Source organism: Microtus pennsylvanicus, chromosome 3 (assembly GCF_037038515.1).
Source record: "Microtus pennsylvanicus isolate mMicPen1 chromosome 3, mMicPen1.hap1, whole genome shotgun sequence".
NCBI classification, from domain to species: domain Eukaryota; kingdom Metazoa; phylum Chordata; class Mammalia; order Rodentia; family Cricetidae; genus Microtus; species Microtus pennsylvanicus.
In genome coordinates, this window is record NC_134581.1 from 136,809,231 (window position 1) to 136,824,890 (window position 15,660).

At 44.1% G+C, this 15,660-nt stretch overlaps 1 protein-coding gene and 1 long non-coding RNA gene across 3 annotated transcripts in view; one reads left to right on the forward strand and one right to left on the reverse strand.

Moving 5' to 3' along the window:
* Aldob (aldolase, fructose-bisphosphate B) overlaps nucleotides 1–15,660 on the forward strand; it is a 150,153-nt gene that overhangs the window by 129,797 nt on the left and 4,696 nt on the right. The window contains exons 1-4 of one of the 2 annotated variants that reach the window (XM_075967228.1): nucleotides 8,544–8,668; nucleotides 12,450–12,571; nucleotides 13,446–13,657; nucleotides 14,404–14,458. In XM_075967228.1, coding sequence (XP_075823343.1) covers nucleotides 12,460–12,571; nucleotides 13,446–13,657; nucleotides 14,404–14,458 — 379 coding nt within the window. In that variant the 5' untranslated portion in view covers nucleotides 8,544–8,668; nucleotides 12,450–12,459. Of the gene's footprint in view, nucleotides 1–8,543; nucleotides 8,669–12,449; nucleotides 12,572–13,445; nucleotides 13,658–14,403; nucleotides 14,459–15,660 lie in introns of those variants that run through there. The other variant, XM_075967229.1, reaches the window with a different exon arrangement.
* LOC142847349 (uncharacterized) lies at nucleotides 2,071–5,908 on the reverse strand. The gene is made up of 3 exons (XR_012910150.1): nucleotides 5,806–5,908; nucleotides 3,723–3,871; nucleotides 2,071–2,723 (listed from the first exon to the last, which is right to left on the reverse strand). It is a non-coding gene; the product is annotated as an uncharacterized LOC142847349 (long non-coding RNA).

A 15,660-nucleotide genomic window follows, 5' to 3' on the forward strand; every position in this document is an offset into this window, starting at 1 on the left:
TAACTGGCATGTTTGCCTTTACACGGAATTAGCAATAGCTCGTGAGATAGCTGCTTGCTTCCTCTGACTGGGATACTCCAGAACATAATGATCTTGTCGTCTAAGTGTCTGAGTTTTTTAGTTTTCACACTTTCTAAAACGACAGCTTTAACATTCCTCCATGGGATCCAGCAAACTAGATTCTCTCCTGGCGAGCGACTCCAAAACGAGCCACCTAGCAGTAGCAAAGTGGGCAGACGGGTTCCGCCCCAAGACTGGGGTGGAAAACAGATTGATTAAAAAAGGCTGACTTCTCCCCTCTCTCCCACACCAGGTGCTCCTGGAGCAAGGGCAAGGCCTCCAGTCCCACACTCACGGAGCAAGGGCATGGCCTCCAGGTCACGGTCATTCCACGTGCTTCTCCAGCTGGGTGCCGGGTGGGAAGCAAAAGCTTCCTGGCTCCCTGCCAGAGACAACTTGTTCCAACTTCGTATCACACCCCATCAGGCAGGGCAGCAGGGACACTGAGCGGGCCTGCAATAATCTGTGTCCACGCAGTCTGGCTGCGCTCTCCTGGTGACGTGGTACAGGGCTGCTGCGGAAGTCAGTCTGCCTGCCTGGCAGGGTGGCAGGGCTCTGGGGTGGCCCTTCTGTTCCTCAGTCATCTTATGACTCAAGCACACTCGAAAGGCCTTAATTCATGGTTACCTCTCCTCCCCCATTCCCTTTACACTGTCGACAGTTAATATGGTCATTTCTTCATTCACCTCAAACCTGCTTCTGCCTCTTCTGCCGCCTTCGGTTGGTTCATGTTCGTGTGTGGAGAAGAGGGGGCTACCTTTAGTTACAGTTCCTCACTATCCTTGAAGGTACATCTTTGGGGGTGTGGCTATGCAACTTCGAACTGGATTCAGACCCAGCTTAATTTTTGTACAAGGCCCATGGAAAAGATCGTGGAAAGGTTATAGTCAGATGGAGGGATTCTGAAGAAAGGGCACCAGACATAATGATGCTGGGCCCCAGAGAAAGCTTTTAGAAGTAACTCTTTCTTGGAGAGGGGATTTTGGAGACTGTGGAGAAGGCAAAGGAGCTGTGCTGAGTGCGGGGGCCACACCTGCCGTTCCGATGCCGCTGGCTACTGTGACCTGGAATTCAAAAAAAGCTCCACCTGATGTTACTATTCAAATTCTTCTTAAAATGGGGAAATTTGTGGTTTTGATTCTTTTTAATGATTTTCTCCTTCCTTCTCCTCCCTCCAACCACTCCTATGTTCCTCTGCTCCCTCTCAAATTCATGGCCTCTTTTTCTTTTTTATTGTTTTATAGATATGAATAAATATATCAATGCCACCTGTCAGTCCATTTAGTATTAGATATATTTACATTGGCTTGGCAAGAGAATTTGTGGCTGATTCTTAAAACGACAGAGAAATGATTTGGTAGATAACTGGAAAAGTTATCAGAGATGGGTGGCCGTGTTCTTCACTCTGTGGGTGTGAAGGTGACCTTGTGGTGAGCAAGTGACTGTGGGTTACCTGCCCCTGAACAGTCTGAGACTTTGGTCTTCAGCAAGTGTATCCTGGGTCAGGTCAGAGTAACATTCATTATTCCTAAGAGCACTGAGACAGGGCGAGGTAATCATAAAGTGAGAGGGGGAGGAGAGAGAGAGAGAGAGAGAGAGAGAGAGAGAGAGAGAGAGAGAGAGAGAGAGAGAGAGAGAGAGAGAGAGAGAACCACCCTGCTTCTCCCACCCATGCCAGCTCTTTGAAGATTCTCAGTAGAAGTCGATGCAGAATCCATGTCAGTGGTATTTTCTAGTCTAAGATGGCCTAAGTGGCTTATGTCATGCAGTGGTTCTCAACTTGTGGCTCATGATCCCTTTGGGGGTCACATATCAGACATCCTGCATATCAGATATTTACATTTATGATTCATAACAGTAGAAAATTACAGCTATGAAATATCAACTGAAATAATTTTATAGTTGGGAGGGAGGTCAGAACAGCATGGGGAGTTGTATTAAAGGGTTACAGCATTAGGAAGTCTGAGAACCATTGTGTTATTGTCCCAAACCATTTCTTATGTTCTAGGACAACTGTGTATTTCAAAAACACGCAATTTGGAGTAACATACTATCGAATACTACAGACCAAGGGAACATTTTCTTCAAGGAGCTTTAGCTTCTTGGACTTGCATTTCAGGCTTTGCTTACTACTGGATAAGATTCCTACCCCAGAACTGATGGGTGGAACTGAATGCTGCTTTCTGTGCCGTGTTGAGAGACGTTCTTGTAAGGAGTGTGTGCCCAATAAGGGCTCATACTCTCCTGTGAATAATGTCATCTAGCTACCAGAAACAGAGTTAAGGAGGAAGGGATGTTTTCTGATTCTTAAGCGTGTGTGTGTGTGTGTGTGTGTGTGTGTGTGTGTGCGCGCGCGCGCATGAGTGCCTGTGGACACCACAATGCCTGCTCTGGTGAGGGAGATTAAGGACTTGATCATTTTTAGAGTTCGCATTTAAACGACATCATTTGAGCAAGGCAACAGCCCAGTAAAATGGATAGGGTGTGATTTCCAGGTCCATTTCACACACTAGGGAGATAGCAGCTGGGATACAGTGACCCTGCTCAGTCTTGTGGCTAGTCAGTGGCAGAGCTGGCCCCCCGCACCCCAGCTTCATGCTTCTTCATCTGGATGCCTTGCTTCTGGCACGCAGTGTCCTTCCATCTGAAGGCCAAAAGTTTTACTAAGAGATAAAGTCAGAGAAAGGAGTGTTAGGTTGGAATTCATAAATGACATCAATAGCCAACTGCCAGATTAGATAGTGAGGGAAGCGTTGGACTTTGAGATGGTTGAGCAAAAGGCAAAGAGAAAACACAGACGTGGTGGTAAATAGCTCAGCATGAGGGGCATGGCGACAGAGCTTGGTGGGCTCTGAGAACCAGTCTCTAACTCTCCCTGGTAAGTCGATTTGGTTCCTTAGTAACTCTGAAGTTCTTTCCTAGCTGGTCTATCTCTGTCACAACTTAACTGATGGGACACGTTTCCTCAGATAAGAAAAACCTCAAATTGTCAACGAACAATTACTGCTTATTTCAGAGTCTTAAAAACTCACCAGCACAGGTTCCAATAAGAAAATCCATCTAACGAAGACTAGAGGAGATATATTTCAATTCCAGCCAAGATCCTTCCAGCTGAACCATGCAGATGTGGCCACTTTTAGGGAAATTTCTTTGTCCCTTCAGGGCTCAGTTTTAGTCTTCAGCGTCTAGGGAAGTGGGGGGTTGATTCCTAGACCAGACACTCTTCAACTCACTGGTCCCAGATGGTTCAGCCCACACAGGCACTTTGGTCTTCACAGAACGAACAGTTCTGATTGCTTAGTAATGGAGAATGTCAAAACATTGCCTCGAAGACATGGAAGGTAAAACCCTTTTACTCTAATGCTGGTCCCTGAGCCTCCTTATGGTACTGCAAAGCTCTTAGACCTTCCCATTCTGAGCTTTTAAAAACAACCAACTGAGGAAACAGAGAGATGGCTTAGTGATTAAGACCATTAGCTGCCCTTATAGAGGAACCAGATTGTTTCCAGAACCCTAAGGTGGCTCATAGTTTTCTGTAACTCCAATTCCAAGAGATCTGACACTTTCTTCTGGTCTCCATGAGCACTACACATTTGGTGCACATACATACATGCAGGCAAAACACACACACACACACAAAATAAAAATAAGTAAACTATTACCTCCAGTTCCAGGGTCTCTGATGTGTTCTGGGAAACAGGTAGCACACAGTTCAGATACATACATGCCGGCAAGTACTCATACATATAAAATAAAATAAACCTGTTTTGATATGGTAAACTGAATAATCTATGATCTTAAGTCAATAAAGCTGAAAGATTAAGAAGAGAACAGAAAGGAATTGAAATTAATATGTTTAATTTTTTCAGCAATTATTAGTTGCAAAAAAAATAACAGTTTTTTTCTGTGACATTTTCCTCCTGGGTGTTTGTTATATACTTTGATCATATTCATCCCCATACCATCCTCTTTTTACCCCTCCTCCAAGTCCCTTCCTCGTCATTCATAGTCTGCCTTCTATTTTTATGTAGTTTATGTATTTGCCTCTCCCTAGGCTCCACATAGCAGAGAAAATATGCAAACGTATCCTTCAAAGTCTGGATCATTTCAGAAAGCAGGTCCTATCCTCGGTCCAGGAGATCAAGCCTGGGGTTTTTCCACATATTAGCCACACAAGACATTTAAAGATTGCTTCTCTAATTTTATGGGTCTTGTGTGTCTGTCTACCATTTTTGTTGGTGCTCTTGGATATCAGAAGTGGGTATCAAGTTCACTAGAGCTGGAATTACAGATGGTAGTGAGCCGCCCTGCTTATATACTGAGCTCCAAACCCAAATTTTCTGGAATAACAAAAAATAAATAAATAAAATGCTCTTGCCTGCTGAGTCATCTCTCCACACACTCTATACACTTGGGTTGATGGCAACATTATCTATAATATCCAAAGGTCAAAAAAAAAACTCCAAGGATTCATTTACTGGTAAATGGAGGAATAAATTATGACATACTAACGCAGCAGAATATTACACAGCCTAGAGAGGAGAGGCAATGCCTGCCAGAAGCAAAGTATCTCGTGAGGCAGGATGGAGTGGGAGCTACGGTAGGAATGAAACGTCAGTATGTTGTGCTAAGTGAAACACGAACAGCTATGACACAACTATAGGATCCCATTATATGAAATAGCTGCAAAAGTCTAACGTGTAACGTAGAAAACAGAACAGTGGTTGCCAGATTCTGGGGAGAGGGCGAAACGAAGAGTCATTTAAGAGACAGAGTTTCAGTTTTGTGCAAGTTATGAAATTTGTTGCCTAACAATGATACTTAATGATACTGAACTGGGCACTTAAAATGATTAAGATGGCAAACTTTATGTCATATGTAGTTTATCAGCATATTGCTTTAGAAGTAAGGGGACCATGGATTCTTATATGACCCGACAGGAGAGTTGCAGCCCAGCTTCCTGTGATTCTCCAAATAAGGAGAATCTTTCAAAACCTAGAGCGGCGATGGCCATCTTCTACTTGTCCGGTATTTCAAAGATCACAAGGATCTTTGAAGATCCTTGTTAAGCTGGTTGCTCTAGACATTTTCAGATTTGTCTGAGTGATTCATGCTCATATTAACACTTTTATTCAACAAATATGCATTAGGTACCTCGTGTATTCCAGACACGGCGCTAGATGCTGGAGACAGTGGTGAAGCATCCCTGTCCCATGCCTTGTGGGTCTAACAGGCAGGCTGAAACTGTTGGCATCAAGTACTAATTGGCCATGCATAAAACCTCAGCATTCATACCTTTCTTAGATCTCTTTCTTCATGTTACTTCACGGAGTCATTCATGGGCACTGCCGTGACAACCCTTTCTGCACCGCGATCATCCCAACTGCCATCATTACTATCACCACCATCACCACCACCCCACCCCACCCCCACCACCTCCACGACATCACCATCACAATGTGTTAGTACATTTTTGTACTCAGTTTGATTTGATTTGTGACCTCAAACCTTTCCTACCTCTGAGGCTATGAGCTCCTTAAGATTAGATTGATGTTGCTCTTCCTGTGCTCACACAATATCCTGTCTCCAAAATGTCCACACAGCTAACAAAAGGCCAGATACAGAATCTTAGGAAATATGGTGTAAACTGTGCTGGTAATGCTATTCCCAACTCCTCGGCTAAAACAATGACAGTCTTGAGCCATCCTAGCCTCAAAAGCAGACAGTGAAACAGTAAGAAAATACCTCTGTCAATGTTCGAAATGACATTTTTAAAAGTCCATTCCTGATTCTTCCAGTTGGCCCATGTGGGTGACTTTCCTCTTTCTTGAGTCCTTTCCCCTCAGCATCCCTAAGACCGCAGTGGTCCATGCTTACAGCTGCTAGTTTCTGTGTGACTCATACCTCATGATGTATATGAACACATCTGACTTGTTTAGCATATTCAAACCACGAGTATTCAGTGAGGGGCAGTGGGTGGATAATAAAGGGAGCATTGTTGAAGGCATTGCCAGGAAGGAGCATGAGTAATACCATATTGCCTCTTGAAATAACCTGTAATTGGACACCTCTCATTCAGAGTTCGGCACATACGTCAGAACGTTGGTGAATCCAGCTCTCTGCTGGACCTCTGCTCATGTCATTTAGTTCATGCTTGACAATCCGTTCCTGGTGTTTTGTTGTTTGGTTCATGGGTTTGTTTTTTGCGGTAATGGAGACTGAATCTCGGGGCCTTACAACGGCCAGGCAAGCCCTTTCCCACCAAATTGCACCCTCGGTCCTTATAACTAATTTCTGCTGGAGGCCTTGCCATCTCATTGAACATGTGGTGAAAATATGCATTCGTAAGATCGGGACAGTCCCCCAGTGTTCTGCAGCCCCCACGTCCATTTGTCTTCCTACACATCCTAGCTTAACTTTGAACAGTTTACACTTAGGAGATTTTTTATAGGCAATAGCAGTTCTCCCAGCTAAAAAGGAGCCAAAGGGGGGGAAAAAAAGCCCTCAATGACAACACAAAAGATAAACAAAAACCAACCAACCAATCAGCAATAAAATAAACCCGCAGCGAATCTCTTGAGTCAGCAGCTGGATTTTTCCTAAGGTTCGGAGAGTGTTAGCTTTGCTCTCGTGAACTCTAAGTTTCAGCCGCACTGCACTGCAAGCCCCAGAGGTGGGCATGCTCATGACACAGGGGCAGCATCCAGCGGTACTGCTCAGGGGCCAGGGTACTCCTGCTCCTCTGACATGCCCGGCCAGGCAGCTGTTCACGTGAAACCGTGCCCAGCTTGAGCAGGAATGCCTACCTAGGTCTGCCGACGCAAGTCATTTCTCTCTGATTAATGCAGGTTTAATGTCCAAGGTCGTAAACCGCCTAGAAGGGAACAAGAATGAGCTAATCCATACTGTCTCTGGGCCACCAAAATGGGGTTGGGTCTGCTTCAGACCATGGCTTGGAGCAACTGATTCTCTCTGTGTCTGCCTTGTGAGTCTGGACCAATTCCTTACTTTTGGAACAAGAGTTTCTTTGTGCATAAAATAGGGATAATAAACCTTTCGTCAGAAGGTGCAGCAATTACAGATCATGTAAGAAAAGATCATAGTATATGAGAAAGTCTTGAGAAATAAATGATAGGTGATATTAGTTATATTTATAATAACACTCATAATACTTTTGTCAGTTCTTCCTTGAGTTTCTCTTTTTGCTTGCTTGTGCATGTTGGGCATGTGCTCTACCACTGAGCTACACCTCCAGCTCCCTCCATTCTACTCTAACAGCCATCATGTATGTTGACCCGCACAGGTGCTAAGAACCTAGTACTTAGATGAGTGCCTGGTAGAGACGTGGGAACCAGAACATGTAACATCAAAGCAACATGTTTCAAAGAACGTTTGTTTTCCTAAATCATGACAATTCCACCACGTTTAGATTTATGCCTCCTCCACCATTTGCCCCAGGAAGGATGTTCATTTTTATTTGTTTTTATAATGTTAGATTTGGATCTAATACTCAGTAGGGAAAGTTATAAAATGAACCCACAAAGTTCCATATTCGGGATGTTCTGATGGCTCAGGTCAACAACATTAAGCTCGATGCAAATTTTTATTTTATTTTATTTTTTGGTTTTTCAACACAGGGTTTTTGTTTTGTTTTGTTTTTTTAACCTGTCCTGGAACTTGCTCTAAAGACCAGGTTGGCCTTGAACTCACAGGGATCTGCCTGCCTCTGCCTCCAGAGTGCTGGAATTAAAGGCGTGCACCACCATGCCTGGCTTCAATTCAAACTTTACTGACTTTGAAGACAAAAGTAGAAGGGTTGATATGGGCGACCTGTCCACAGCTGTCTATATTCCCCACTTTAACCACTCTTTGTTAATTACTTCCTACCACAAGAAAGAAGGTCCTCGGATCAAAGTTGAGAGCCACACTAATCTATGGGCAAAAATATAAATGTCTCAAAGGCAATTTGATGATAGGAAAATAATAGTAGGTTGCCCCTAGAGCCTGTGATCTTCGCAGTCATAAGCTTTTACTTGGGTTTACAGTTCCAGCATGAACTCTCTCCTGTGGATTCAACTCAGATTGGGTAGTTGTTGGCTACTCTTCTAACAGCCACACCATTTTATATCAATGGATGCATCTTGCCAGCAGATCAGTGAAATGCTAGGATCTCTGCCATCTTTTCTCCCCCAACATTCCACTACACCCTTCTCGACCGGCCTAGCACTCAGTCTACCCCTCCTTGTGTGGTCTGGGGCAAGTTCCACAATCCACAGAGTTTCAATCTCCTCACCTGTACAGCGTCAGGCCTGGAGTGGGAACTATGTAATCTAAAGACTCTCTTGTAGCTCTGACACTCTATGAGCTTGAGGTGAGGAGTGTGTGAGCCTGGTTACAAAGATTGGCTGTTTGTGCGCCAATCAGCGTTATTGAATAAACACCTCCCTACTGGGGCGTGGTAGGAGGGGGAGGGCAAAAGTTAAAAACAATCCAACAGGCTTTGCTGAAAGGGCTATAAAAACCAGCGCTCTTTGAGCTGATCCATCCAATCGGGCAGCTGCCACCTCACAAGCTTCTACTGTCTCAGAGGACTCTTCTGTTTCACTGTGTAAGTAAAAGGACTTCCTCTCAATACCTGGGTTTTTAAGCAGAGCACTGTGTTTGCCTGGGGGTGTCTAAAACCTTGATGGATCTGCTGTGTTTACTATTTCTCTCTCTCTCTCTCTGAGCGTGAATACTCATTCATATCTTTCCTGAAGGTGACAAAAATGTTCCAGATGAATGGCCAGTAACTGCTTGCCCGTGTGACACACCTCTAAGTCTTTTGTCTTGAAAAAAATACTGTAAACAATTTTATTTGTAGGATTCTAATCAGGTTAGATTCCTCTGATTCTCTTCTCTTTTCCTAACAACTACTTGTTGTTACATTCTGTGTCTGTGTCTACTGCCTGGTGTCAATTTCTGGGTTCTTCTCCCACACCTACTGGTACTAGTGATGGAGGTTTTCATCCCACAAATGGACTCCAGGGGCCTTTGCCCTTTGCTTTCTCCTGGGCTAGACACTTCAGAATGATCATCTTCAATCATGAATCCCACAGCCTTCCAACACACGATGTTTTCCCTATCATTTTCTACTTGAACTAGACCCTGTGAGAGCAGCTTCAGACATTTGGAATGAAATCCTGCTGACTTACCCTGGTATACTTTCTCTACTATCTTAGAAATAGTCGCACTGTGAGAATATGTTACCTTTTTATAATCCCCTCTTCAAGCAATTACGTCAGACTCCAGAGGTCAGCTTGACTCTGCTGCTGTGGTATTGCAACTTTAGGTGAGGGGTATGTGGGGAGCACACAGGTCCAGGCTAGAATTTGAGGGGATAGGATAGGAAACGGGGTGTGGCTGCTGAGAACCTAACAGTCCCTGTGGTTTAGGTCTCAGATTGGGGAAAAGAGCACCGGGACTCAGACTAAGGTAGCCCTAAGCCATCTTATCCTGTGTATCTCTGTGACAGCAGGGTGGGTAACAAAGCAACACACATCTTCATGCTCCCATCCATGTGTGTGCTGTGGACACAGCTTGGTAATCCCAGACTTCCCATGAAGTACAGCCTCCCTGCTGTGTTTGCCCTGAGCATAGAGAAACCAATGGACTCTGCTTTTACATTTCTCCACGAGTTAAATATCCACACCTTACAAATGACCGACTGCAGAACCTCTTCAAGGAAGGAAGAAAGAACCACATTTCAAGATTCAATCCACCCTTTTGCAGAAAGGCTATAAATAGGGTTCTAAGTCAGAAGCCCTTAAAATGTGACTCACAGCCACAGAACCTAACTTAGGTCTTTTGGGCCTCAGGTTCCTCATCTTTAAGGTGGTAGGTTTGATAGAAATATCTCTGAGGCCAATTGAGCTCTGCCTCAATTCTGACTGTCTCCTCATGTATGTTAATATATACCACCTTCCCCATGCTTTATATATGCAGCTGTTTAACATACACACATACACACACATGCACACACACACACACTCACGTACTCAAACAAACATTGCAAAGAATGAATGCAACAAAATACAAGGTCTCCCCACTCTTTTCCATTCTGCAGAGGTAACGTAGAGTTACTCTGTTTAGAAAGACTAACAAATAGTATATTGCTATCATTTCTTTTGTTGTTTTTAAAATAGGACAGTAGTATGCATTGCCTATTTTTCTGGGATTTTTTTACCTAATAATTAAGGTAAATTATTTCCTATTACACTTTTAAAAATAAAACGATTTGGGATTTCAGAAATCAGAAGTCAGGGGTATAAAATTTTTTATCTGTCTTTATCTACTCCGGGCTGGCATTCTGTCTTTCAGTTGTGAACATTGACCAGTAACCGTTTTATGATTAACTGGGGGGGCAAAATTTGTGCTGATGTAGTATAGACCTTTAGTCTCTTTGTAGAAGTTTAACTTGCTGTAAACAGGATGAGGTGGACTTGACTTTCCCCTGTAATATTTGTTGAGTAAGCAGACTCGGAACAGAGACAATAGCCTGATAGCAACAGAAACAGCAGTGCCCTTTGGATGAATACTTTTCTTTCAAATGTTAAAAAACCCCCACAAATTTCTTGTGTTTTCCTATTATCTATAAATATCTTCATAGCGCCACATACACATACGCCAAGCACACACACACACACACACACACACACACACACACACACACACGCACGCCACACACGAACACACACACATACCACAAAACAGACAAAAGTGTCTTCATACTTATCATACAGTTAGCAACTTACATTTTGAGCAACCACAGTTGTCAAAGGTTGCATGAGTCACCTGTGGTCAGACAACCAGAGCGGACGTTAGTGTCAATTAATTAATACTAAAATAAAACCCAGAGACTTTTGATGACCTGCCCACAGTTCTAACTAGGGAGGCAGAGCTGGTCCTTGAGAAAGCTCTCTCTAATGACCTGGCAGCAAATCTCCATGTGACTGTCAGATAATTGTGAACTGGCAATGCCATGGTGGACTAGCTCTTAGCCCAAGCTACACTAGGCTGTCATTAGGACTTTAGGAATCGTCTCTGATCAGTTCCTTCCACCAAACCTACGCTCCCCTTTGAATAAAGGGGAGCACCAACCTTCCCTCTGAGTGTGTACATTATTATAACAAATAATTTAGATTGCCATCTACTCCTTCCTAATCTAATGATAGGAGGGTGTTTTAGCAACTTATCTATTGTCATGACAAAGCTTCATAACCAAGGCAATTTATAAAAGAAAACATTGAATCTGGGGCTCACAGTTCCAGAGAGTTTAGAGTCCATGACCATCACAGCAAGGAGTATGGCAGTTAGCAGGCAAACATGATTCTCCACCAGTACTTGAGAGCTTAAACCTTGAGACACAACCGTGAGGCAGAGAGAACTAACTGGGAATGACAAGGGCTTTTGAAGCCCTAAAGCCAGTCCCCAGTGAGACATCTCCAACAAGGCCACACCTCCTAATCTTTCCTAAATAGTTCCAACAACTGAGGCCTGCGTACTCAAATCTATGAGCCCGTGGGGGCCATTCTCATTCAAAGCACCATAGAGAGAAACAGACTTGAAGTGCTTTCCAGCATTACTGCGAGGAATAAATTGCGTGGTCAATGCATGCCAAGCAATTGGCAGCAGGCTTGACAATAGACAATAATGTGTTATTATTACTGGGTCAGTTTTCCCTTTTGGTTTATTAAGGGCATGCGTTTTTGGTAACTGTCGTCTTATTTGTGCCAATACTGAGAAGGGGATTTTTGTACCTTTTGTACCACTCTGGTTGGCCTTTGCCAATCTGAAGATAGCAACGGTGAGACTGGCAGTTACGCCTTCTTATGAATTAGTTTAGCAAGCATTGATTCCTTATACCAAGGGACAGAGTCCCACGAGCTTCCCTTAAAGGTTTCAGAGACTGGGAAGAATGGCTAAAAGATAAAGCTAGGTTATAAGTTAGGTTTTTTGCAGTTTGGAACTTGGACTACTCCTGAGAAGGCTACTTGGTGTGTAGAGATATCTCTCTGTGCTTAGCAGTGAAGCTAGGATCAGCTGTAGCAAGGACCACCATGGGACTTCAGAAAAAGCCAGAACCTCTAGTCCAGAGGCTCTTGGGAAGTTTTCTCAGTGGTGTAACCCAAGTTATCTTACCGTCATCCTGAACATCTGACATCTTATACTCATCCATTGTGAATGACTACACCTACTCAGGCAAAGGGGACCCATCAGGGCTCATTGGAAATGGACCAGAAGTGTCAATGGAACCCACATAGGATATCTGCACATCTTAACCATTCTGATCACTAATCCATTGGAATGACCCACAGTTCTGTGAACAGTTGTCCTATCTTCTTTTCTAGACCTGTCACCATGGCCCACCGATTTCCAGCCCTCACCACAGAGCAGAAGAAGGAGCTCTCAGACATTGCCCAGCGTATTGTTGCCAATGGGAAGGGCATCCTGGCTGCGGATGAATCTGTAGGTGAGTGTAAGAAAGTCATACCACGTGACAGCATACCCGTGCCCTACACCCAGAACAGGCAACATGATAATCACTGTACTTCATCTCAGAGGAAGTAAAGGTTTATGTACTCATAGTCAGTGAGTATAGATCTTTAGAGCCCTAGAGTCTTAATAAGAAGATTCTAGATTACCAACGGAAGAAACTCAAGCCCTCCATATTAGGAATTAGTCTGTAGGAAGTCAGAAATTCAATAGTCAAGGAGAAGTCGGTAGCCATCAATTCTTTGTAACTATACATCATGGAGAAGGTGTTTAGAACTGCCCTGAAGGGAAACAGAAAATAAGATAGATTTGGCTTGCAAAACAGAACTGGGTAGTGGTATCTGCCTTACCCCAGCTTGAACTTGCTACTAATGGGAAGTCTGTTTCAACTAAGCCAGCCTAGCCAGGGAGTAACCTGGACTAGAGCAAGGTTTGTGACTGAAGAAATCACAGGATGGCACAGGGCAGAGCTAGAACAATCTTGCATAGTCTCCCCTAAAATAATAAAAGCTAAAGCTAAGAGCTTGTCCCATCCCTCCTTCCATTGCATAGATATCCAATGAGATGTAGAACTGGAAAGGAGAGGGCTAAAGGGCCTTCCATGTCCCAAAGATCTTGCATATCCACAGGACCCTGAGTGGTAGCCTGTGAATTTCTCATCAGTCTTAGAGCAACTAATGTGTCCTTTTTTGAAGATCAAAACCCAGGCAGGAACTTTGAAGATCTGGGTTTAAAGGGAAGGAGAAGGGATCCTTGCTGCTTTTCAGCCTGAGGAGGAATATTGAGCATGGGAAAGACAACCGGACAGCACTGGCTTCTTTCTCCTCATGCTGCCTTTGGTTCATCTCTAGGCACCATGGGAAACCGCCTACAGAGGATAAAGGTGGAAAACACTGAAGAGAACCGCAGGCAGTTCCGAGAAATCCTCTTTTCTGTTGACAATTCCATCAACCAGAGCATCGGAGGAGTGATCCTTTTCCATGAGACGCTCTACCAGAAGGACAGCCAGGGCAAGCTGTTCAGAAACATCCTCAAGGAGAAGGGGATTGTGGTGGGCATCAAGGTGAATATTCTCATCCCCGTTTCACCCTGCTTTCTCCTATGCACACCTCCAGCATGCTGGGAAGCACACAGCCTGAACTCAACCCTTTCCCATTCTCCTTCCCTGAGGGAGACTATATCCTCTCCCAGACTGCTATTTCAGGGCTCTCTTCAGGAATTTGGTGTCTCTGTATCCCTATTTCCACATTTCTTGAGACTATCAGTACCCACTTCGTGCCTGATATAAGGATGAAACGAAGTTTTTTAAAAAGCAGATCTTGTCCTGTAGCTTTTCAGTCAAGAGCAGTTATTGGTATTAAAGTGCCTGTTCTCCAGTGAGAAGCAGCATCCATTGAGTGCACACAACTGCAAGCACTACTTACTCCTCAGACAAAATTCCAAGGAATTTAGTTCCTGCCCTTATTTTACAGAGCAGGAATGAAACCGACGCCCCTGGGGTGCTGTAACTTGTTTGAACACGGGCTTCCTGCTCTCAGTTACTTTGAGCGGAGTAGCATCCTTAATCTCTTTACCCCCTATCTGAACACAGTGCCTAGAGGAGCAGATGCTCAGTAAATGTCAGGACTGACATTGTGTTCCCAGCAGGTTAGAGCCCTTCTGTGAGCTGAACTATGCCCCCTGGCGATTCATATGCTTTTCTGATTTGCTTGCTTGTGAAAGATGAGAAGGGCACCAGGAGCTTTGCTGTCTCAGTCCTGTTTGATATTTGCCAACCTGTGCCAACCTGTTCACTGTTCTTATTCACAGCTGGACCAAGGAGGTGCTCCCCTGGCAGGAACAAACAAAGAAACCACCATTCAAGGTAAGACGCATGCGTACTGGTGAGACAAAGAGTGTCACGTGGGCTAGAACTGAAGACAAGGGAAGGAAGAAAAGGGAAGACCTAACGCCAGTGAATACCTACATGACTGTTTTCTTGTTTTTTTTCCCTTACCCCAACACTCCCTGGTGCTGGAGATGGAACCTAGGGGTTTTCAAACATCACTAGGCCAAAGCTCTGCCACTGAGCTATATAACCATTCCAAGCTGCCTTCTTCTTTCTTGCCTTCTTTTCTTTCTTTCTTGCCTTCTCCCTTGCACTCACTACAGTTTGAAACTGGGACCTTAAGTATACCAGGCAATCACTCCACATCTAAATTATAACTCTATAACCCAAATAACTTTTTTTATTGTGTGTGTGAATGTGTGCATGTGCACACAAATACCTGTACCATACTGTGTGTGTGGAGGTCAGAACAAAACTTAGGGGAATTAGTTCTTCTCTTCCAGTATATAAGTTCTGGAGCTCAAACTCAGGCCACCATTGGCAGCAAGCATCTTTATTTAACTGAACCATGTGGTCAATCTTGTTTTTAGTTTTTGTGGTAAGAGTCTCACTCTATAGTCCAGGCTGACCTGGAACTCACATCACCACCACCACCACCACCCCTGTCTCGGTCTACAGAGTGCTGCATTATGGGAATAAGCTGGAATGCCCAGCTTTGTGTGGTGAGGGATATTGAACCCAAGACTTCACACTTGCAGGGCAAGCACTCAACCCCTGAGCTGCATCTCCAACACATCAGTCCCACTTCTACTTAATAACTATGTGGCCTTGGGCCAATCTTTAGTTCTGGCCCAATTAAATGGGTGGCAGTACCCACTTTGCAGAATAGTTACAGGGACTACTTTAGACAATGGACACATAGTGTTCACCTCAGTATGTTGCCTAGAGCTGACACACTGCACCCGGAACCATGATTTTTACAGAAAATTCCAGAAGCAGTAGAGAGGAAAGGCCTCTAGTTTGGGGGCCAGTTTGGATTTTTGTTCCCTAACATGCTATACAGATCTTTGTGAAAGTCATTCACCGTCGAGGAAGTTAGCCGCACCGTCAGGTTAGCTCAGCAGAATTTGAATCTCAGCTGTCACTTTTCACATGTTCAAAATTTATGGTCAAGACATTTAAACACCACCAGCATCAATTTCTACATTTATGAGGATTGTTTCTGACTATGAGTGTTC